The sequence below is a fragment of the Bison bison genome, unplaced genomic scaffold (genome assembly GCF_000754665.1).
Source record: "Bison bison bison isolate TAMUID 2011002044 unplaced genomic scaffold, Bison_UMD1.0 scf7180017864384, whole genome shotgun sequence".
Lineage (NCBI taxonomy): Eukaryota > Metazoa > Chordata > Mammalia > Artiodactyla > Bovidae > Bison > Bison bison.
In genome coordinates, this window is record NW_011494956.1 from 10,383,444 (window position 1) to 10,408,635 (window position 25,192).

Sequence of the window (25,192 nt, forward strand, 5' to 3'; positions counted from 1 at the left end):
AGAGTGAAAAAGTTGGCTTAAAACTCAACATTCAGAAAACTAAGATCATGGCATCTGGTCCCATCACTTCCTGGGAAATAGATGGGAAAACAGAGGAAACAATGACAGACTTTATTTTGGGGGGCTCCAAAGTCACTTCGAGTCCCTTGGACTGCAAGGAGATCCAACCAGTCCATTTTAAAGGAGATCAGCCCTGGGAGTTCTTTGGAAGGAATGATGCTAAAGCTGAAACTCCAGTACTTTGGCCACCTCATGCGAAGAGTTGACTCATTGGAAAAGACTCTGATGCTGGGAGGGATTGGGGGCAGGAGGAGAAGGGGATGACAGAGGATGAGATGGTTGGATGGCATCACTGACTCGAAGGACGTGAGTCTGAGTGAACTCCAGGAGTTGGTGATGGACAGGGAGGCCTGGAGTGCTGCGATTCATGGAGTCGCAAAGAGTCGGACATAACTGAGTGACTGAACTGAACTGAACTGAACTGAATAAGGCCCCATGATGTGGCCTCTGCCCACCTCTCTGGTCTCTTTCTAGCTTTCTTCCTGCAACTTTGGTACTTGTAACACTGACCTTCCACCTAGAATGACCTCCCTGCCCTCTCCCTCACCACTCCCTCCCTTTTTCCTGGTTGGTTCTTACTCATCCTTAACAATGTGCTGAGACCGAATTTGCCTGAGGAGTCGAATTCCTCCAAGGAGCCTTCCCTCACTGCCCATGCCCCAGGTTCTGAAGCTCTGGAGCAGAGCTGTCTGGGTTCACATTCTGACTCTCTCTTTACTTACTCTGAGATCCTTAGAAACTTTCTCTTCCATGCCTCCATTCCTCAGGTGCAAAATGGGAATATTCATGGTATAATTCTTTTTATCATAGGGTTACCTGGGACTTAAGGGAGTTAAATCCATAAAGCTTTTAGAACAGTGCCTGGCACCTGAGAGACCCTTAGTAAATGTTGGTGCTTGTAAATTACAGGAATCTGCTTGGACTACTGAGTTTCCTAAAGACAGTAAGCTTGGACCATTCACTTCTGTTTCCCTCTACTCTGCCCAGAACTGTTCTCTGGTTGTCTGTGGAATGTCTGCTGAAGTGACTGCTACAGAAAGAGAAGCATAATGTACCCAGACCACTGGTTCCTTCAAGGCCAGCCTGAATCACAGCCTCACAAGCCGTTGGCCACTAAGAACGTAAACAGGAGGCTCCTCTGCTGGAGGTGTGACTCCTCGGGCTCTGGCTAGGGACAGAAAGGCAGGGCAGCTCCATGGATAATGCTGAGTGGGGACAGATGGGAAGCAGTGGAAAACCTCTGCTCTGGTCACTGCCTCCTTGGGAAAACTTCTTAGGGCTCGAGGGCCACCCTGACTCCCAGAGAAGAGGCCAAGGGACTGCCTGCTTCCACTGGGATCTGCTATGATAGAGCACAGGCTGTGATGATGTTTACCCCTCTATTTGCTCAGGACCCTGAGGCCTGAGGCTGGCACGTGCTCCCTGATCCAGGTGAGGCCAGCGCTATCCCTGCCCATTGGGGTTGAGGGGCTTGATGAGGACAGTCAGCCATATCCTGCCCCCCCAGGAGGAGCTTTTCTCAAAATGTAGCTGGGATTCCCTGGGATCACTTTAGTTATATCATGTATGGATGACAAAAATCGTAAATCTGCTAGTATTCTCTCTGATGGGAGACATTGCCTGGAGCCCAGTCTGGGCTTCAACTTAATAATGGAGGACCCAATGACCTCAGCATCTGCTTTCTAATCCCACCCCACACCAGGATGACTTTCTGTGCTAATTCATATTGTCCATGGTCCAAACTTTTAATTCTACTCTTTTTTTTTTGTATTTCTGAAAGGTATGATTGCATGGTCCCTCAGTTCCTTTGGGCAAATAAACAACAAAGCAGCCCACCACCCAGGTAAACAGTGAAATATGACAATTCCCTTCAGGTAGACATTGAACATGTGCCTGCTTTTGTGCATCAAACTGATTATCCTCAGGCTTCATCAAGGAATTTCAGGAGATGGCACAAAGTCTGTTGTGTAGTCATGGTCATGATTCTCCCCACTGTGGCCACACGTTCACCAGGCACCGTCTCTGTGTCACGTGGCAAGGAACAACTCGGCTTCCAGGAGTGCACTGGTGCTGGGTGCCTCCCCCTCACAAAGCACCATCTGACCGGGGGCTAGGCTGGCTCCTTTCTTACCTTTATTCCTTGGCCCAGGCTTTCCAGGGAATTGATATCCAGCCCTTCCTTGCAGGCCTGCAGGCAGGAAATCACCTTCTGACTGTCCATTTTGCCAGGGCGAATGGTGAGACTGGCCAGGCTGCCGTGGAAGAATTGAGCAAATCGTGGCTTGGTGACTTCTCCTCCTAAAAGATAAAGAAGCACCATTATCTGCCCTGTGGAGATTGGGCAGGCAACATTGCTTCATGGTGCCATCCGGCCATGGAGCCAAGGATGCAGTGATTGTGTCCCTTAAACCTGAGTTTTTCCTTCCAAGTGGAGAGTGCAGAGTTGTGAACACAGAATGTCAAGAGGATGTTATTGGCTGCCAAGACCTTGGCACTCCCCAGCTGCACCTATTTAGGATTCTGGAACTTTGAATTTAAAACATTTACTTTCAGAGGCACAGAATGTTTTAAAACAGCAGTCCCCAAGCTTTCTGGCTCCAGGGACCAGTTTCGTGGAAGACAATTTTTCCATGGACTGGAAGAGGGGTATGGTTTCAGGATGATTCAAGCACATTAAATTTATTGTGCACTTTATCTCTATTGTTATTGCATCAGCTCCACCTTGGATCATCAGGCATTAGATTCTTGGAGGCTGGGGACTCCTGTTTTAGAAGACAGAAAGTGCCTACAGAGTCAAAGCAGGGGAGAGGGAATCTACCAGTGATGAAAGACGTGCTGTGTGTCAGGCTGTCTGCTGGGGATTTCATCGGGGTGAGCCTACAAAGAGGAATCATTGTTTCCAAATGACAGACAAGGAGCCCTGGGACTCAGAAAGGTAGAAGGACTTGCCCCAGGACATACAGCGAAACGCTGGAGCTGGCACTCTGGTTCTGGTCTGTGTGACTGCAGAGCTGGCATCTGCTACCCTGTCTTCATTTCACTGAAAGGCTGGCATGCGATTGACAGGTCCTAGAACCCTGAGTCCCTGGGCTCTGATTCTCATGGAGTTGATTTCATATCTGCTCAAATCCAAGTTCTTTGTCATATAGGGGCTTCCTTGATTCTGTTCTACCTCTGTCCTTCTTCCCCTCACCTGTGTCCTTCTACTGTCTGTGCCCAGGTCAGCTCTTCAGCTGGGGAAATTGTTCAGTGTGGCTTGTGTTGCAAAGGCAGCCTGGAAGCTGCCTCCTCCCATTCTCTCCCTCATTTCCCAAAGTTCCCTAATATCAATGCCCCTTTAGGTCCAGTGGAAGCCTCAGCTCCTCCAGGAGCCCCTTCCCACTGACTTCATTGAACACAAACACTGTTCCATCCAGGGGCAGCCTACGTCAACAACCTGAGCTTTGATCTTGTACTTCAGTTTGTTCAGAGAGGTAGCCAACGTGCAGGAAAGATGGATCTGGGCAGAACTCTAGCTTTGCTAATTCTCTGTGGGAGGTTCTGTAGCCTTTCTGAGCCTGCACTCACTTGTAGGGGACACTTCTGGGTTTTGCCTCCTGGTTCTCCTGTGCTGCCTCAGTGGCCCCCTCATCAGTTTCTCTAGCATCTGGAGGGCAGGTTTCTGGAAGGTTCTGCCAGAGTAACACCACAGTGACTTCTCTGCCCATGAGTGAGCGATGCTGTGTCAGCAAAGTCTGGACCTCAGCCTGGGTGGCAGAGGACTCTCCACTGGGGGCCCTGTCTCAATCTTACGGGAATGGGCATCCTGATACCTGCATTCCTATAGCCTTCAGAGTTCTCTCTTAGCAGCTAAGAGATTATTCTCTCTTAGCTGCTTCATTATTCTAGTGCTCTGTTACAGTCAGTGAGTTTTTATATTTTCTTGTTGAAATTACTGTGTGGTTTCTCTCTTCTGATTGGGTCCAGAATGACACACCCTCTATGTTTGCACACATACTTTTGCTCTCACCCATTCCTCCCCACACTGAGATACCGCCTCTAAAGTGCTCAGGTCAGGAAGATCCCACTGCTTCTCCAAGGCCCCTCAAGCTCTCTGCTCACCTTGCCTTCTCCCTGCCCTGAGCCTTGGAACACAGATAGTTCATTTCAGTGCACCTCTAAGAACTCAGCGTTGTTAGTTAATGTACGTGTGTTTCATGTCTTCAAGAGCCTATAAGGGGTGGTTGTCAATTATGGCTGCACATTTTAATCATCTGGGAAATCTTTAAAAGAATAATTGGGACGACCCAGAGGGATGGTATGGGGAGGGAGGAGGGAGGAGGGTTCAGGATGGGGAACACATGTATACCTGTGGCGGATTCATTTCGATATTTGGCAAAACTAATACAATTATGTAAAGTTTAAAAATAAAATAAAATTTAAAAAAAAAAGAAAAAAAAAAGAATAAACTGATTCTGGTGCTGTATCCCACCCACAGAGGTTATGACATTTTTTTTTTTTATAGAAGTACAGTTGATTTACAATGTCATGTTAGTTTCAAGTGTACAGCACGGTGACTCAGTTATAAATACACACACACACACACACACACACATATATATATATACACATATACATATATATATATATATATATGTTCCTTTCAAGTTCTTTTCCCTTATAGGTTATTACAAAATATTGAGTATAGTTCCCTTTGCAATACAGTAGGTCCTTGTTGTTCATTTTATATATAGTAGTAGGTATATTTTAATCCCAACCTCCTAAATTATCCCTCCCCCCGCACCCCTCTTTCCCCTTTGGTACCCATGTTTGTTTTCTATGTCTATGAGTCTCTTTCTCTTTTGTAAATAAGCTTATTTGTATCTTTTTTTAGCTTGCACATTTAAACGATATTATATTTGTCTTTCTCTGACTTCCTTCACTAAGTCCATCCATGTTGCTGCAAAGTGGCATTATTTCATTCTTTTTATGGCTGAGAAATATTCCATTATATATATGTGTGTGTGTGTGTGTGCGTGTGTTTGTTCAGTTCTTCAGTCATGTTCAACTCTTTGTGACCTCATGACTGTAGCCCACCAGGCTTCTCTGTCTAGGAAATTTTCCATGGCAAGAATACTATGGCAGGTTGCCATTTCCTGTTCCTGGGGATCTTCCTGACTTAGGGATCTGAACTTCATCTCTTGTGTCTTCTGCATTGGCAGGTGGATTCAAAATCATATATACATGTATATATAACATTATATTAATATATGTGTATTTATATACATACCTCACCTTCTTTGTCCATTCATCTGTCTATCTCCTTTAAGTGAATCAAACATGAAGTCAAGGTTCAGAACCACTGGGCTATAAGCTTCTTGAAGCCAGGCTTCTGCTTACTCCTAAGTGATCTCTCTGCTCTGTGCCACCTGGTGGCTTACTCTTGCCCATCCTCACACATTGCTAGAATTTATTTAAGTCTGTCTCCTGGTTGGAAGGGAGCAGTCATGCATGATTCATTGTAATGAAGACAATACTGGGCAGGTAGTAGGGGAACGGAGGACTGTTGCAGGCACTTTGCAACATGCGCTTATTTATCCCTTTCAACAACACGAGCCCCTGACCCGGTGTTACTGGGCCTCCTACATGCTGTCTGGCACACAGTGGACACTTCCTAATTGTTGGCTGGATTGAAGGAGATGCCTCAGCAGAGTAGCACCTGTGGTATCTCTCCAGCATCCACCTCACTCCTGCCCTCTTGCAATGGCAGCACTGAAGTTTGGGGGGTTGACTCAAGTTCCAGGGATGGACTCTATTTATTCAAAGCTAATGAATAATTCACCTGCCAGTGTAGGAGGCACAAGAGACACAGGTTAGAGCCCTGAGTCAGGAAGATCCTCTATTTAGTCAAAGCTGGGTTTCCCTTGTAGCTCAGCTGGCAAAGAATCTGCCTGCCATGCAGGAGACCTGGATTCGATCCCTAGGTTGGGAAGATCCCTTGGGAAAGGGAAAGGCTACCCACTCCAGTATTTTGGCCTAGAGAATTCCATGGACTGTATAGTCCATGGGGTTGCAAAGAGTCGGTCATGACTGGGTGACTTTCATTTTCACTTTCAGTCAGGCTGTTTTGTCTCCATTGCTCCAGTGACTGAACCAGGCATGGACTTGGGATTAGCCATACCAGGTGAAGCCAATCAGCACTTGGCATCCAAAAAGCCACAAGTGTTGGTCTAGGGATAATCAGGAGATCAAGTTTAACCCAATGAGATGAGCAGAGAAGCTGGCTGGCAGCCTCTGGGACAAGAGCTTCCATCTTCTCTCTAGAAGGTTTCTGGAACCTACTCTTGCTCTCTTTCCCTGGGGATCATTCTGTAAAGATAGAAGGCTGAGAGTGGCTGCAGCCATCCTGCAAGCAGACCAGGGACAACTAAGGCAATGCCTGGAGAGGGGGGCAGAGCCAGGAGGGTACAGCAGGCTGAGTGAATCCTGAGTAGACCTCCTCACTGCTTTACTGCAGGATGTCTTCAGCTGTGGGAGCTGGGCATCCATCTTTAACGGTTTAATCTGTTTTGACTCACGCTACCCAGAACATCTTCACATTGGAAATGAATGGACAAGGCTCTATCAAAGTGCTCTGTCCACAGGTTTGACTTTGAGAGATGACCTGAGATGATCTCTCAGGCCATGGCTTTGGGTATGGGGGAGCCAATCTGGGAGTCATTGGGTTTAGGCTCCCGAGGCCCTCATGGTTAAGGTGCCCCTCACAGCCATCAGCATGCTCCTGCCCTACTGAAAGAACACTTCTGTTACCCTGCAGGAAGACGAGTATGAGCCTGGATCTGATTGGTAGACTGCCACACTCCAGGGCATCCAGGTGGTTATCTCTTCCCTGCCTTGTCTCCCACTTAGAGCAGCAGATCCAACAAGAAGTCTCAGTGACTAGGCATGAACTCTGTGCCCAATGCCGTGTGAAGTCCTCAACATACATCATCTTATAGAACCTTCATAGAACTCTTGAGAGGTAAGCATTTTCTCTATGGTTAAAGAGGAACAAACTCAGGTTTAGAGAGAAGAAAGTAGCCAAGGTCATCTAAGGAGTAATTGGTGAAATGTAGGCTTCTAGAGAGTGAGTGTATCCATCCATACTCAGGACCAGCTGGTCATTCTGGTGGTACTAGTCAGCCCAGTCTATAGAGTGTGGCTGGTACTATGGAGAAGAGCATGGAGATTCCTTAAAAAGAAAAAAAATAAATAAATAACTAGGAATAAAAGTACCATATGACCCAGCAATCCCACTACTGGGCATATACCCTGGGGAAACCATAATTGAAAAAAAGACTTGTACCCCAATGTTCATTGCAGCTCTATTTACAATGGCTAGGACATGGAAACAACCTAAATGTCCATCCACAGATGAATGGATAAAGAAGTTGTGGTATATATACACAATGGAATATTACTCAGCCATAAAAAGGAACACATTTGAGTCAGTTGTAGTGAGGTGGATGTAGACTACACTGATGTAGTCAGTATAGTGAGGAACCCAGAGCCTGTTATACAGAGTGAAGTAAGTCAGAAAGAGAAAAACAAATACCATATAGTAATGCATACATATGGAATCTAGAAAAATGGTACTGATGAACCTATTTGCAGGGCAAGAATAGAGACACAGACAGAGAGAGCAGACAGGAAGAAGGTGGGACAAATTGAGAGAGTAGTGTTGAAACACATACATTAACCATGTGTGAAGTGGATAGCTACTGGGGAGTTGCTGTATAAAACACAAGGAGCTCAACCTGGTGCTTTGTGATGACCTAGAGGGGTGGGATGGGGTGGTGGGTGGAAGGGAGGTTCAAGATGGAGGTCACATAAGTATATTTATGGCTGATTCATGGTGATGTATGGCAGAATCCAATACAATATTTTAAATCAGTTATCCTCCAATTAAAATTAAATTGGAAAAAATAGAGTGTAGCTGGGAGAGAGCCCTTGTGGTCTGCCACCCAGAGCCCCTCATCTGCTCACTCACCACTCACCATCCTTTACACTTTCCTGGGTTCCAGAACATCTTCCTACACACTATTTTCACTCAGCAAAACATCCATGTTTTCTATTTTTGACTTAAGAATCCTAGACCTGCGATGCACTCTATTTATTAATGACACGACTCCAGGAAAGCAATTCAATTAGCATTGTGCAATAGGAGGCTAGCAAAAACTAGAAATATACTTGCACTCAGAGGTGGTTGTGATGTGGGATTTAAAAAAAGAGTGGATACATATACTGAAAAATCTTTCTGTTTAATATCTAGGGTGTCTGCACACACCACATGGCTTCTCTGCTAACATTTAGACATACATATGCTCATGAATTATTGTAAGAAAAGAAAATAACCTGATTTCCAATACAAAGAACCTTCTCCAAATATTTGCAAACACAGATTCCTAAGGCTAGATCTGCACACATTTTTAAAGTGTTTGCTGTTTGCCTAGCATTCTGTTTGATTCAGCTGATGATAAGATAGGACTGTGTTTTCCAGGAGCTCACATTCAGTTGGGAGAATAAAGTATAGACACTGGAAAAGTAAAATAAAAATGTAAGAGTAAATTGCCAGCTCAGTTCACTTCCTAAGGCAGTGCATGATTAATTTCCAAACACATGATATAGAAAATACATCCAACAGATCAGGGGGGGAAATAATAGCCATGATTTATCAAGTCCCCAGGGCTTCCCTGGTGGCTCAGATGGTAAAGAATGTGCCTGCAATACAGGATACCTGGGTTTGATCCCTGGGTCCAGAAGATCCCTTGGAGAAGGGAGTGGCTACCCACTCCAGTACTCTTGCCTGGGAAATCCCATGGACATATGAGCCTGGTGGGCTACAGTCCATGGGGTCACAGACAGTTGAATACGACTGAGCTACTAACACACAGGTGGTGCTAGTGGTAAAGAATCCGCCTGCCAATGCAGGAGACTCAAGAGGTGCAGTTCGATCCCCGGGTTGGGAAGATCCCCTGGAGAAGGAAATGGAAACACACTCCAATATTCCTGCCTGAAGAATACCATAGACAGAAGAACCTGGCAGGATATGGTCCATAGGGTCACAAAGAGTTGGGCATGACTGAAGCAACTTACCACACACACACATTGGGTCCTTAAAACATGACGATTTCTTCCCCAGGATATTTTATTTAATAATGCTTAAGTTGCAGGATAGTACTTTTGAGATCATAGTCTGTCTCTTCTGATTTCTTTCATCTTACCCTCAGTTTAAACGCATCTCTGTCTTGTGCTCACTGCTGCAAGAACGGTTGACAGGAGGGAGAGAAGATGGGGCTTGGAGCTGAGTTGCTTCCTCAATTTCATCTCAAGTCCTAAATTTAGAAGGGTGGGGAAGATGTATCTTCAATATCCTTGGAAAATAGAGGGCGGAAAAACCTGCCTTTCCCCAGTCTAGGAGATGATACTCTAGGCTAGGGGGTGGCAGCGGGGGGTGGATGGACAGGATGACAGAGATGCAGAATGAGGGTGAACACCCTGGAAACAGTGTGTGATGCTGGGAGGGGAAGCGAACCTGGCACATCTGGATAGGTGGAGAGAGGGACCAAGCATGGTTTTACAAGGTATGAGAAGCAGCAGAGGTATTTCTGTGTCCCTAAGACAAAGAATTACACAGAGCGCTGATGACCCCGAAGGACCATTAATGACTGAGGATCAAAGAGATGGACACCGTTTCAGTAGACACCTGCATGGAAAGATGACTGGAGGCCCCTCAACACCCTAGCCCCTTATACATCCCCCTGAAATCAGCTGGCACCCTAAATGGCAACCCACTCCAGTATTCTTGCCTGGAGAATCCCACAGACAGAGGAGCCTGGCAGTCTACAGTCCATGGGGTTGCAAGAGTTGGACACAACTGAGTGACTAAAGAAATGGGAGAATTCCAAACTTGCCAAGGTTGAATCTCCCCCACTCAGATAGAAGAGGGACTGGAAGTGACACTAAGATGGATGTGGAAAAATGACTTTTTTCTTTGTGAATTCAGATTCTTACCTGCTAAACTACAACTCCTTTTACAGATGATATTTTCACAGCTAGGTAACTTGCCTAAGGCCCTACAGGCAGAAGTTAGTGAAACTCTGATTCAGACTCAGGTTTTGCTTGCTCTCAAGCTTTTGACCTGAGTGCCATACAATACATATGGCTGGGAGGGTTCAAGCAGAATTTCTTGGAGGATCTCATAATTGGGCTGCTTCAGAAAGATGAGGACAGGTTGGGATTGATACAAGGCTGAGGGTGAATGTCCAATTACACGGAGTTCTGTAGACACTGAATGATTTCAGCAGCAACTCCCAGTGATTTGTGTCAAGTTTACTGGGAAACACAGTTCTCATGAAAAATAATGGTCTTTGGCAAAAGTGATTTAACATAGCTTGTGGTATTCTGAGCCAGAGTTTTCATTCAGCTTTCTTTCCACTGAGAGGTGGGCCCACCAACTATACACATAGCTTTAGAATCAGTAATATTCACTTTCCTCTGAGTAAAAGACCTGTGTTGTGTGAATGGACAAAGTAGCTTCCCTTTGCAAAGTATGTGTGGGATGCTGCTGGTCTTTTTTTTTTTTTTTTCTTGCTGTCATTCCCACAGCTATTTAGTCTGAGGAGCACATAGAAAGGAGGGGTGGGGGCATATTCCCTCCTGCTTGGGTTGGATGCTGCTCTGTGCATGGCTTGTTGATGGGGATGCCCCTCAATGAACACAATTTCACAGATGGTTAGCTATCAATTTTGAGCAATGCAAATGGTGAGACCATTGGAAATCTTGCTTTCTCTCATTTCAGTGATGGAGATACCCACTGAATGCAAAGACTAAGTGAAGTGTGTAATAGACTCCCATAAACTGTGGCTTTAAAACCTGTGCACAACCCCAGGGTTTAGAACTGTAGTTGTAAGGACTGGTGGTCAGGGATGCTCTGCCCTCAGGGCTGGCCATGACACAGTCTCAGCAGGCTTTCTTGATCCTTCGGTTGTTATGTCTCTGTCCTTCCAGCATTTTCAATGAACGTTTACATGGTGGGTTCTAAGTTCATAAGAAACATATGACTTATGGGATGACCCCAAAAGTCAGTACTCTGGCGTTAGGCACCTAGATTCACAAAGCTGGAATGGCCCTTATATATCAACCAGAATGGCTCCACCATTCTCCAGGAGCACAGAGGCAAGACACAGTCTTCAAAGACCCAGAGCAAGTAAGCAGCAGCAGTAGCAGTAAGGGTTTAGAATTCTTTTCTGACTCTAGATTCAGCCCTCCTGTTACACCAAGATGCCCAGTGGGCCAGTCATTATCTTTGGCCTCAGCTTGACTTTGTCTGATCTGGGGAAGAAAGCCCGGGGAGTCCTGGCAAATGGTTTGCCTGTAGATTCCAGAATCTTCTGGCCTTCCTTGCTTGGCTATTAAATGCCATCTGGTTCTACATATCTCTAGAAGCAGAGGTGGGTGTGGCAGTGTAATTAATGCTGTGGGTGACACAGTTCTCGGTGCAAACCAGGCTCTAGGTGACCCTTCCCAAGGTCCTTATGTTCTCTGCGTCTGTTTCCTCATGAGCAAAATGGAGATGATAATCACAGCCACAACATAGGGTTGTTAAAGAAAAGCCAAGCCAGAGCTAAGCACAGTGCAGGAACTCAAAACTAGCAGTCAGTTTTGGTGCCAGCAAGAACCAAGGAGCTCTGAGATGAGATGATGTCATGGGAGTCTTCTCTTTCTTCAGGGGTCTCTTTCTTTTTTTTTTCCTCCCTGCCATAATGTGTCTCTCAGACAAGTTAAAATGATACTCAGAATTAAAATGGCCTTTTTGCTCTAAGACCCTTGTTAAAATTTTCTAATTAATGTAACTTTTAGAATGAGATTCAAAGTTTAAATTGTAACTCAGTTATCCTGTTTCCACACATAAATCACCAAATTTTAAAGCTGATTTCATCTGTGTTGTCTTTAGACCAATATACCCTTATGCCAAATGAAATCTAGGGCCTAGAATCATCTTTACTTGATTTTTAAATACAGACAATGCTAAGAGACACTGTGTTAGTCACCCCTGTGTATCAGACATGAGCCATACACCTTTGTCAAAACAAACTCAAAACTGGGATATAATTCAATAACCAATAATTATTGACCTTCTCCAGGACATAACATAGGAGGAAAGGGGAGGGAAGGGGAGTCTTTGAGAGCAGACAGTCCTTGCTTTCTGCAAATCCATGCCTTAGTGGGGGATAGAGACCTCCATTAATAACTCCAATGAGATGGTTCCCAAACAGTGCTCCAGGAACACTAATCTACACAGAGTGACTTCCATAGTGAAATAAGACTGAGAACCACAGGTTAGGTAATGTCAAACTATTGGTTTCTTGGTGAGTTTCTGAGAGCTTTGAATAAACAAAGGTGCATTGTGACTCTTCAGTGTGGGCCATGGGGATGGCTTATATGTTTTCCCAAACTAGACCTTGGCCTCCTTGTGGAACCTGGGGGACCCAAGCTTCATGAAGCCCTGGGGAAATTCCACTTGAATGTAAGGCAGACTATGCTAGCACGTGCCTCTCTCTCAGCAGCAGAGACCTCCAGGGATGCAGAATAATTTCAACACAGACTTTATTAAGAGAATTTGTATTAAATTAGACCAAGTTTATTAAGTGATGACATGCGCTCCAGGTATGTACTAATTTTAGTGTCTGGCAAAAATAATGACCTGAAAATGTACACCAGATCTCAGGACCACATGTGGCTCCAATTCCCCTCTGTCTGAGGAACAGATGCTATTGATTACTGCAACTTTCAGCATCATTTCTGCCTTTTTATTACTTTTTTTGGCCATTCGTATTCTTTGCCTCAGCCCCCCCCAAAAGCCACAAGTAAGTGGGGTTCTGTGTCTTTTCCTTAACAGAGTCTAATTTTTAGAACTAGCCCCTTCTCTATCTCCTGCTGCTTTGTTTGCTAAGTAGCGGGTAGGACTCAGCCAGACCAGGAGCTAGGGTAGAAGGCCCTCCTCATCCAACACCAGGGGGTGCTATCGTTAGGAAGAGGCAAAGCTGGACGCTCTAGGAAGGCCAAGGTCCAGAGCAGTGGAGGAGAGTCCCCAGCAGAGGCAGAGATGAGGTGGTCGCTGGGGACAGAGCCACAAGCAGGGACGACAGTGATGAGCTCTGCCAAGAGCAGATAAGGCTCAGGCAGGGGGCAGGGTGGTACCTTCTTAAATGCGTGTTTACAGCTATGCTTCTTCAAACACGTTTAGCCATTTCATTAAAACAACCCTAGCTCTGATATCATATAAAATTAGTAAGTCAGAGCTTCTCCGGTTGTCGTGATGGGGGAGAGGTGCTCTGGAGGGTCACCTGCTGGGTCATCTCTGTGGCTGGCGCATCAGTAGCCTTCCTGACTCACTCCCATGACAACTGAGTTATAGGGCCTGGGTGGCTGGACCCAGGGTAGAGGTCCAGACACAAAGGAGATTATATAATTTTTATCACATATGAGTAGAACTTGAATTTTTGTTGTTAGAAATGGATGAATAGGGACTTTAAGGAAAAGGACAAATTAATTAGTCTTTCAAACAATCTTCCCACATGGCATGACCCAGAGAGAGACAAGGGACCTGGTATTTGTCTAAAGGCAGCAGTTTCTCAGTCAGCACAGACAGATTTTGGCCAGGAGAGAGGGTCTGGCTCCATCCTGAAAACGCTGACACAGAGCACAGAGGTGATGGCTAGGTGGCACACAGCAGCCACACAGAGACAGAAGGACTCTCTTGAGATGCAAGGTCCATCCTGACTTCAAAAGCCCTTCCCTAGAATTAAGATATGCTGCCTGCTTGTGGCCATCCTGGCAATATTTACTAAGTGTAAATGAAATCTCATTTTTTTTAATTACTGGAAAAATACCCATGAAAATGAAGTTCCACTGATTACTCTGGCTTTCCAATTCAATCACAGGACACAGTAGACTAATTGGGGCGGCAGAGTCTTGCCCAGCCTCTGAGCTGGAGCCTCTGAGTTCCAGCTCTGAGTTTCCGGGAGCACCCAGCAAGCAGCTGCTAGCACATTATTTTCTATCCCCATTGTTAACCCCCTGAATGGAAATTTCACAAATGGGAACTGGTTCCCTTGCCAACCTCAAAAGTACCTGAAAAACTCCCCACAATTACAGTCCCAAAGGGGCCTGTTCACACAGCGGGCTTATAATGTGTGTATAAGTGGAGTTTGGAAGGCTTAGAAACATGCCGAGGCAAGGGCTGTATTACTATCAATTTCACAGCACTGTGTCCTATTGAAAGACCTTTTGATGTCTCCTCCCAAGACAAAGGGTACTTCCTTCGTAGCTCAGTCAGTAAAGAATTTGCCTGCAAAGCAAGAGACCTGGGTTCTATTCCTGAGTCAGGAAGATCCCTTAGAGAAGGAAATGGCAACCCACTCCAGTATTCTTGCCTGGAGAATGCTATGGACAGAGGAGCCTGGCAGGCTAGAGTCCATGGGGTCACAATAGTTGGACACGACTTAGCGACTAAACCACCACCCAAGACAAAAACATGGCTCCAGGGAGCATGTAAATATTCATGAGAATCCAAGCTCCTAACAAGGCAAGATGCACCCTATGGTCTGGTCTCAACTCTATCTCTTCCTCCTCTCCACTCATTCTGATCCACGCACATTCCAGTGATAGGCACCCTGGGCATGCCAACATCAAGCTGCTCTGCCATGGCATATGCTGTTGCTACCTTTATCAGCCTAGTGAACTCATACTCATCCCCAAAAGCTAAGTTTTAAAGACTTTAAGGGATTTTTCTCCCATGCTGAAAATTCACCAAAGATTATCTTTCCTTTCAGAAAAGATACCTAAATCTTCTCCGCGCTCAGAAGCCTGGATGATGAGTTCTCTCCTACAACATCAGCCCCATCTTCCCATGCTTGTCTTCTGACTGACTCTTTCCCAGGCTCAGTGACCTTCTTTATGACCTAGAGATGGACCTGGCTGGCCAGGGCCTGTCTGTGAGGATTAGTCCTGGGGAAGGGGAGAAGGTCAGTACATTCAGGGAGCTGTGGGGAAGCTGGAATCACAGAAGCCAAAGTGTACCAAGGTCTTGTGGAAAATCTACCATATAGGGTTTAGGTGCAAGGAGGAGGTAGAGGAGACAACCAGCAGATGTTTTCAAATTTACACATTCATTCAACTGAAACATGCCAAGCACACTCCAAATGCCTGCACCAAGTCCTTATAATAACCTTGCAATACAAGTATTACTCTAGATAAGGAGATAGGTGAGAAAGTATTAATAGGAACTCAAGGAAGTTAGATATTCTGCAGGTTTCCACTGCAGGCTGGGATGATGGGGCTCAGATGTGGTCCCTGAAGGCTGCTAGGGAAGTCATGGTAAGGTTCATGGTGACATGATTAGGGCCCTTTCTTTCTTTTTTAAATTAATTAATTTATTTTAATTGGGGAATAATTTCTTTACAATATTGTGATGGTTTCTGCCATACATCGACATGAATCAGTCATGGGTGCACATGTGTCCCCGCATTCTGAACCCCCCTCCCACCTCCCTCCCCTACCCCATCCCTCTGGGTTGTCCCAGAGGACCAGCTTTGAGTGCTCTGCTTCATTCATCAAACTTGTACTGGTCATCTATTTTACATATGGTAATATACATGTTTCAATGCTCTTCTTTCACGTCATCCCACCCTTGCCTTCTTCCACATAATCCAAAAGTCTGTTCTTTACATCTGTGTCTCTTTTGCTGTCTTGCATATAGGATCATCGTTACTATCTTTCTAAATTTCACATACATGCATTAAAGTGCTGTATTGGTGTTTCTCTTTCTGACTTACTTCACTCTGTATAATAGGCTCTGGTTTCATCCACCTCATTAGAACTGACTCAAATGCATTCTTAGCGGTCTTTCTTATGGGCAGCATCCAATCTATGTCCCAAACTATCTGCGGGCTGGCTGTGGCGTCTAGCTGGGGCATGCAATCACATGAGAGGGCTGTTGTTCTAACACTGTGTTCAGTGACTAATGATTCCTGGGCAACTTCTGAATTAGTGCCTTGCTATACTAACTAGTTCCATGGGCTCGCGTCAGATGACACAGTCTTCCTCTCCTCATATCCTGGGGAATTCTGCAATACTGAGGGAGCTCTTATCACATTCTATGAAACGTTTGAGAAGATTTTTACTGTCATGTGATGTACATCAGACTTCAAGTAGGTGACTTCTACTCAAAAATACACTCTTACTCAGCCATAAAAAAAGAATGAAATAATGCCATATGTAGCTACATGGATGGACCTAAACATTATCACACAAGGTGAAGTAAACCAGACAAATATCATTGATAATGCTTATATGTTGAATCTAAAAAAAAAAAAAAAAGAGATACAAATGAACTTATATACAAAACAAAAACATGAGAAAGTAGCACTGACATATATATACTATCATGTGTAAAACAGATAACTAGTGGGAAGCTGCTTCATAACACAGGGAGCCCAGCCTGATGCTCCGTGATGACCTAGAGGGCTGGGCTGGGGGTGGGGTGGGAGAGAGGCTCAAGAGGGAGGGGATATACATTACATATAGCTCATTCATATTGTTGCACTGCAGAAACCAACAAACATTGTAAAGCAATTATCCTCCAATTAAAAATTAAAAAAATTAATGCTAAATAAATTCTTTTCGTTAAATAACAAATATATTTAAAAACTGGGGGAAAAAAAAAAACCCAGATACAGACTTACAGACAGAAAACAACCATGGTTATCAAAAAAGGAAAGAGGGGAATGGATAAATTAGGAATTTGGATTAAAATATACACACTACTATAAACACAATAGATAATCAAGGACCTACTATTTAGCACAGGGAAGTCTACTCAAGATTTTGCAATAACCTATAAGGGAAAAAAATTTGAAAAAGAAGTGTGTATATATATATACATATATATATATATATATAACTGAATCACTTTGCTGTATACCTAAAACTAATACAACAATGTAAATCAACTATACTTCAATTAAAAAAAAATACACTGTCTTCCGTTGCCTCATTCCTGCTTTGTCTCCTTCCTGGGTTTTGTCCCTAGTGCTCCCAGGGCTGCACCGTGTGCCCTTCTTGCCATCTTCTCTTGCATGGAGCTGCCCAGAATTTACTCTTTGTCCCAACCCAGAGGGGTTTATGTCTCCCCTAGAGGGAGCCAGTCCTCCCAAGTCATAATCTTGTACCACAACCCACCTTTTTCCTCTGCCCCCACAGCAAATGGTCAAGGTCTCAAATCTTAGTAACCCTCAAAGAAGGCATCATCAGGAGTTTGAGGAGTCATCTCCAAGTACTGATCTGCTTATTTGAGGAGCATTTTACTTCCCCTCTGGTCTCTCACTGATACTTCAAAGAACCCCAGCTGTTAAAGGGAGCAAAGACAAAGATGCTCACAAATCTGAGTGGGGAACAGAAAGGCTAGACGCACGCTCAGAGAGCTGGCTCTCCTACTTCCAAAGAGGCGATGAGTCTGGGCTGGGGACTGGAGGAGAAGCAGCAGCAGAGGAAGTGACTTCCCAGAACAGAGAGTCGGGATCTTAGACAATTTGAGTGGGAATAAAGAGAGATCCCTGGCTCCTGACCAGTGTAGAGAGCAACAGAGCCAACTGGCAATTTTTTATACCAGATTCCACTTGCAGGCTTTTCTCTACACCGCCCCAGTTTGAAACCAGATAAGGTTCCAGAATAATAAAATGCATTAGCAACTCAGAGGCAATTCTGAAATTGCTCCTGTTGATCTAGTCAAAATCTGGTCTCAAGCCAAGTGCTTTATTATTACACAAGGTTAGTGCTTGGATTCATCCTTAACTTTTTAAGTCCTGTTTTATTAGTAGGGGATACTATATTTTCCTGGCTGAAGCTCATACCACTTGCTTTGCCCTTTTCTCTGCCTGTACCTTTGATGGACTGTACACAGATAGGCCAGGGAGAAGGGCTGGACCTAAGGGTTACCTTGCCAACAAGCGCCGACTGTCAGTTGCATGGCAATGTGAGATGGATGAATGGGCCAATCGTTAGTCACCAGGTATGGTTCATACGTTGCTCCATCCATGTATAAGGTGACCACAGGAAACTCCACATTGATGACATAGTAATGCCATTCTTTGTCACAAATCTAGTGAAAAGAAAGAGAAGCAACACTTAAAATTGAATATGCAATAAAACATCCAATAGACTTTTATTCCAATTATGAAAGAGGGAGAAAAGACCTTTAGGTTAACAATGTTTATTGCAAAGAACTCAGTGAACATAATGGCTGATATGCACTGAGGTTATAGAAACGCACATCAGATATGATGGAGCAAACCATGGAATTGAGGAACACCTGGGAAACTTATCATTAGGTAAATATCTGACTATGGACAGATTATCTTGGTCAGCAAGTTCTGGTGGACAGGTGGGGGTGTCAACTTAAATTTGCTCTGTGTGAGCAATAGTGAGTGAGTGAGTGAGTGAAGTCGCTCAGTCATGTCCAATTCTTTGTGACCCCCATGGACTATAGCCTACCAGGCTTCTCCATCCATGGGATTCTCCAGGCAAGAATACTGGAGTGGGTTACCATTTTCTTCTCCAGGGGATCTTCCCGACCCAGGGATCAAACCCAGGTCTTCTACATTGGAGGCAGACGCTTTAACCTCTGAGCCACCAGGGAAGCCCAAAAATGTTTTTCAAAGCTTGAGGATGGATGGTGCTATAAAAAGCAAGATGCTAGACTGGAAATAGAAATGAAGATGAAGATAGAGAAGGGGCAGAGGAAGGGAAAAAGAAAGAACAAAATAGAAGAGGAAGAAATTAGGAGTTATGAGCAAGGACAAAGCAACAGACAAAGGAAGAAGGAGTTTCATAAGAACAGAAAACCTTCAATTCCTTTGTCTCTATATTAATGCTTGCCCAAGGAGCTGTTGTAGTCTCATGCTCCCTTCAACTGAAGCAAAATAAATTCTGAGACAGATAGTCTTCCCAAGAAGATTCAGCTTCATCCTTCCTTAGAGTCCCTGGGAAGCCAAAGAAGGATGACAATGAGTCCTCCTGGCTGAACTTGGTACAGAGCACACGCACATTCATGTCTGCTCATAATTTTAGTACCTAAGACTTTTGGTCTTAGACCTGGGAACCAAAACCTAACCTTAATGGGTGGGTAGAGACATTTGGAGCCAGGATAAAGTCACTATTCCTGACCTCAAGGTACTCAAATCCCACTTGTTGTTCAGTCGCTAAGTCATGTTTGACTCTGTACCTCCATGGCAGACTCCTCTGTCGTTCACTATCTCCCGGAGTTTGCTCAAATTCCTGTCCATTGAGTCGGTGATGCTATCTAACCATCTCATTCTCTGTTGCCCTTTTCTCATTCTGCCCTCAATCTTTCCCAGCATCAGGGACTTTTCCAGTGAGCCAGCTCTTTGCATCAGGTGACCAAAGTATTGGAGCTTCAGCTTCAGCAGCAGTCCTTCCAATGACTATTCAGGGTTGATTTCCTTTAGGATTGACTGGTTTGATCTCTTTGCAGTATGATCCAAATTAGAAACCAACATGGCATGTCTTGGGAAAGGAGCTAGGAAGAATAAAAGGTGGCAAGGCTGGGGAATGGCACCCCCTGCCTCCAATCCAAGCAAGTGCCTTAGAAGTCACATTAGACTCCATCTCTTCCCCACTCCCTCCCCCTCAGATCCTTCTGCATCCTCTTGTCTTCATCGCCCCTGTCATCTGTGGCAGCAGAGACAGATGAGTTCTGCAGGAAGGTGACCCCCAAGTGAGGGCATCGAAGTCCTCCTTACACCCCACTCTGGATTAAATGTGCTGTTTCTCATGAATAGATAGCACCAACAGGGTTGCTAAATGATCTTTTCCCTTTCATTTTAGAGTAAGATTTTTTCCCCTTAATGTTCTTTTTATACTGTCTTGTCTCATGTCTCAGAAAATTACTCCTTTTGAAGTCCATTAACCTGATAAAGGCTGATGAATATTTTAGGGACCCTTGAAAGGTAAGCAGGAGGGTTCCAGGCAGACACTTCCAAAATCCTGTTACGCTTCATAAGTATTCAGTTCAGTACTGCGTATATCCCACTAGAGGTCCTAACCCGATTTATACTCCCCTCCTACTTGATGCCTGTGATCAGACACTGGACTGGGTACAGGAGTCTGGGGGTAGGTCTGGGACCCAGGTGAGGCTGATCTAGGGGTATACTGCTAAGTCACTTCAGTCTTGTCCCACTCTGTGTGACCCCAGAGACGGCAGCCCACCAGGCTCCCCCATCCCTGGGATTCTCCAGGCAAGAACACTGGAGTGGGTTGCCATTTCCTTCTCCAATGCATGAAAGTGAAAAAGTGAAAGTGAAGTTGCTCAGTCGTGTCCGACTCTTAGCGACCCCATGGACTGCAGCCTACCAGGCTCGTCCACCCATGGGATTTTCCAGGCAAGAGTACTGAAGTGGGTTGCCATTGCCTTCTCCTGACCTAGGGGTATAGGTGTGGTACAAAGGAAAACCTGGAGACAGGGTCTGGGGGCAACAGAAGAATGAGAAACTAGGGAGAGTTCCGAATGAGGAAGCTTCCAATCCAAGGAGGCCCAACGTATCCTGGACTTGCAGTCCAGGATGCAAGTCAAGGATGGCTAGTCAGAATACCCCCATCCCCAGGATATTCTCTGAGGCATCAGGAAACCTCTGACTAGTCCAGGGTGGGAAAAGGGCAGGTGGAAGTGCAGTAACCCTCTCTACACCTCATGCCCTTTGAAATGTAGACAGAACACAAAAGTCAATTGGGCAGCACAAGGGGGCTCCCTTGCCCAGGTCACCATCACCCCACTTCCAGTGGCCATGCTCTTGGGCCTGATGGCCACATTGAATCCATGTGCTGGTTGACTCTATAGTACTCCATGTCTGCCAAAGCTGGGTGGAGGCTGGGTCCTCTGGCTTGCTTTCTTTCACATCACTTACAGGGTGGGTAGCAGGAACAACGCCAAGGAGATCTGGGCTGGGAGCAGGGTGGTACTCTAGGGTGAGCTGGAGACTGGAGAAGCCTCTCATGAGAGGGGAGGAAGTTAGGCTGCCAAGAGTTGGTCTAAATGGCCTAGAAAAGGCCACATGGGAAGTTCCGAGTTGGTTTTCTCAGGAAATCAGGTATTTTTGAACATAGTTATTCAATGTGTGATGCATTTACCTACAAACCAACGTGTGAGGGAGTGTACTAGAGGCTGTGTGGAATGCAGAACTTGTCAGGTATGTGCTTTACTCTAGATTTTCAATTTGGGGCAGGGGTGGTGGTGGTTAGGTATCAAATACACAAGAGACTCGAATGAAATGGGAACTGAGATTAGTCTTACAGACAAGACACAATGCACTGTGAGATCCAAACTTCTGGCTGGGAAAAGTGGCAAGTAGGGTGACTAGAACTACTAAGGCTCCATTAAGAATAGATGGTAAGGAAAACATTCAGGCAAATGGAGCAACAATCTTTTAATCCTTCATTCATCAATCCTATTGCCAAAAAAAAAAAAAAAGATAATAGGTTTGGGATGAATGGAGATTCACTCATTCATTCAGTCCTGTGGACATTTACTAAATGCATATCCTGCTTTGTGAAGGAAAGAAAGCACCTGCCCTCATGGAGCTTCCAGTTCAGACAGAATTGACAAAAAGGCTTGCAACAGTTGTGACTCATGCCCACAGATTGTGTGAGGCACCAGGGTAGCATGGTAGAGGGGGGTGGGTGTCTGATTGCCCTGTGAGGAGGGAAGGAGCACAGACACAGTCACATTGGTTTGGGAAAGGTGAGGAGTGGCAGATGAGGCTACAAGGACAGCTTGGAACTGAGGTCCTAGGACTTGGACAGCTTTTTTTTTTTTTTTCTATAGGCAGTATGAGGTACCAATCTTTGAGGACCTGAGGAAGATGGTAGTCATAGCAACAATCAATCTTGGAACATGCTACTCAGTGTCAAAGCAGCTTTTCCTCTTCCTTGTACCATTTAATCCTCCCTTGTTGTTGTTTAGTTTCTAAGTCATGCCCGACTCTTTGTGACCCCATGGACTGTAGCCTGCCAGGCTCCTCTGCCAGGCAATTTCCCAGGCAAGAATACTAGAGTGAAATGCCATTTCCTTCTGCAGGGGATCTTCGCAACCCAAAGATCGAAACTGCATCTTTGGCATGCTCACTGCCAAATCAGGGTCTTGAGCACATACTTATCTCTTATTCTTTTTAAAATAATTATTTTTTACTTTTACTTTTTTTTTTTTTTGGTTGCCCTGTATTTTCATGGCTGCTTGTGGGCTTTCTCTAGTTGCAGCGAATGGAGGCCACTCTTTAGTTGCAGTGTGCAGGCTTCTCTTGTGAAGCATGGGCTCTAGCGTGTGCAGGCTCAGTAGTTGTGGTGCACGGGCCTAACTGCCCCCTGGCATGTGGGATACTCCCAGACCAGGGGTCGAATCTATGTCCCCTGCCTTTGCAGGTGGATTCTCAACCTCTGGACCACCAGGGAAGTCCCAGACACTTTTCTCTTGAGTGACGGACTCACGTGTCAGATTGCCCGAGTGGTCAGCTAGATGTCCTACAGGCACTTCAAACTCAACATGCCCCACACTGAGCCCAAGAGCCCTGTGCCCAGCTTTGCCTGCTCCTTGTCTTGTGTCCTCCGCCTCTGCGAATGCTCCCTCATCCAATCTGTCATCCAAGCCAGTACACTGGGCACTGCTTTTGACTTCCTCCCTCTGTCCCTCCCTCCAGCTAAGTTACTGCCAAATTCCGAAGATGCTTCTCTCATTTGCTCTCACCACTCCACCCTCGTTTCTCCTTAGAATTTACAGTATGTACTAGAGAGGGGAAAGGTCGAGAAAGTGTGTTTGACATTACAGTAAGATGGAAGGCATTTCAGCAGGGGGAGAGGACCAAATGTAGCAGAAGAAGTGTGATAAAGCTTTGGTATGAGTGTGGGTGGGACAGAGTGAGGGGCTGCCCTGGGGCTGAAGGCAGCCACAGAGTGCAGTGGGCAGGGCAACCAAGGAGGGGGCGGGGAGTCCTTGTAGGGTGAGCCTAGGGGTCACAGGGTGGGTATCACACTGGCTTTAGGAATTTCTGGGGAACCATGTTCTGGACTTCAGGAAAGTACTTAAAGCTTCCTGGTCCTTAATTCCTTCACCTGTAGAGTAAGGGTAATAAGAGTATGTACATCATGGGGTTGTTGTGTGAATTGAGCTAAAACAAAGTACTCCAAATACTTAGAGCATATTTTCAACATGAACAGATATGGAAACTCCTTCCCTTTTCCAAACACATTGAGATGCTGCATAAACTATAACAACAACAGCAACAATATAAAACAAAAATAAGAGAGAAAGGCTCAGCCTATCAGCTGTGGTTTCAAAGCCCACAGGAATCAGGAATGACTCAGGTCTTCTGTGCAAAGAAAACTCAAGTTGGCATGTCTGCATAAAGTCTGGGACTGTCTGAAGTCTGGGTCTTGGGACAACTGCCAACATTGATTGGCTGGGGAAGCCAGCCAATCACTCTGGTAAGCATCTCTTCTGAGATGTTACCCCTCCAAGCCATTCCTGAGCATGCACATTCGCTTCAAGTGTAAACAGCCCACTTGATGTGGAAATTCAGAGCTTAGACTCTACTTTAAAAATGCATCTTTGAAGTCTTTAGGCCTTTAGGAAAGACATATTCAAAACTTCTGGAGAGACATGTGCTCCCAACCCAGGGCATGAGCAGGACAATTCCTGCTGGAGATGAACGGAGAGTGAAAACTGATAAAACATAGAGGGAACAATCCTTTGCATGCATGAGAGAAAGCAGACAAAACAAATGATGAAACACATTCCAGGAACCAGAGAAAATGGAGCAACTGCAAAGGAGATAGGGGACGGCAGGTTTGAAAAAGAACCAGAGAGAAATTTCAGAAATAAAAGACATAGTTGTTGAAATAAATCAAGAAAGCCGACAACAGAGTTAGTGAATTGGAAGAAAGATTACAGCAAAATGAAACATTTGATAAAGCAATCAAGAGAGATGGATTCTGTGCGTGATAGAAAGATACTTTCCAACCAGTGTTGTGTCAGGTATGTGTGGCTGGAGGTGAGGCTGGTGGAAAGCAGTGGGGCTGGGATCCTGAGACGCTTGTACACCATGCTAAGGAGTGTGTTACTTTATTTAAGTAAGTGCCTTGTGTTCTAGAAAGCCATTCTTCACTGCAGCAGCCTTCTCACATATTAGATTCAGATGAGAGTGAATACATAAGCTTCATAAGCTCCTGCCCCACAGGACATATTTGAAGGGTAGGTCAAAATTGAACTTCGGTTGCTGAAATGGAACGCTAATGAACCAAGAGGATTGAAACCAACTGCGTGTTCACTGAGGACTTGCAAGGCCACCTGGCCCCAGGCCACTGTTTTGGAACATTAGAAAGATGAGGTTTTGGTAACCTTAAGCCAAGGCAAAGACGCCACTCTTATTTGCAAATCAATTTGAGATCTCCCCAGGAGGTCGCCTGCACTTCCGAATTGGCAGGGAAAAGTTCAGTGGTTTTTCAGCAGCAGGTGTTTATGACAGCTCAGAAAGCACCTGCTGGGTCTTCTGTCAAAAAGCAATTGCTGACTCAGGGCAGTGGAGCCCAGGGGAGCGGGAAACATAAAAGGTGGCCTGTGTCAAAGCGACTTCTCCCATTTGCAATTTGGTTGAGGAACATTTGGGCAAATCCTCAAAACTATCCCCAAATGCCATCCTCATAATTTGTGCTCAGAGAGTATAAATCAAGAATTGCTAGCACCCAGGATTTAAATTTATCCATGGGGAGAGAGGAACACCTTTATTATGCAGCAATGATAAGACGTGCCCTGGCACCATGATATGATTTTTGCCTGTGTGATCAGGTTACTGGATCAGCTGGTGTCACCCCAGCAAGACATCCTGGGGAGATCCTTTAACTTCCAGGTCTTACTGATGGGCCTCATTTCCATGCAATGAAAAGGTGCATTTCAATTAGTCCCTCAACCAGGACAAAGCTTCTCTTGCCCAGCCTGGGGCTGATTGGCAAATTCTGCAAAGCCCCACAGAGGTAGGGTTGGCTGAAT

General features: G+C 45.2%; 1 protein-coding gene across 1 annotated transcript in view; it reads right to left on the minus strand.

Annotated features, from left to right (window-relative positions):
* CLSTN2 (calsyntenin 2) overlaps positions 1-25,192 on the minus strand; it is a 737,086-nt gene that overhangs the window by 22,626 nt on the left and 689,268 nt on the right. Inside the window, exons 9-10 of the mRNA XM_010858203.1 lie at positions 18,079-18,241; positions 2,192-2,358 (exon numbers count right to left, since the gene is read on the minus strand). Of these exons, the coding sequence (XP_010856505.1) occupies positions 2,192-2,358; positions 18,079-18,241 (330 nt within the window). The remainder of the gene's footprint in view (positions 1-2,191; positions 2,359-18,078; positions 18,242-25,192) is intronic.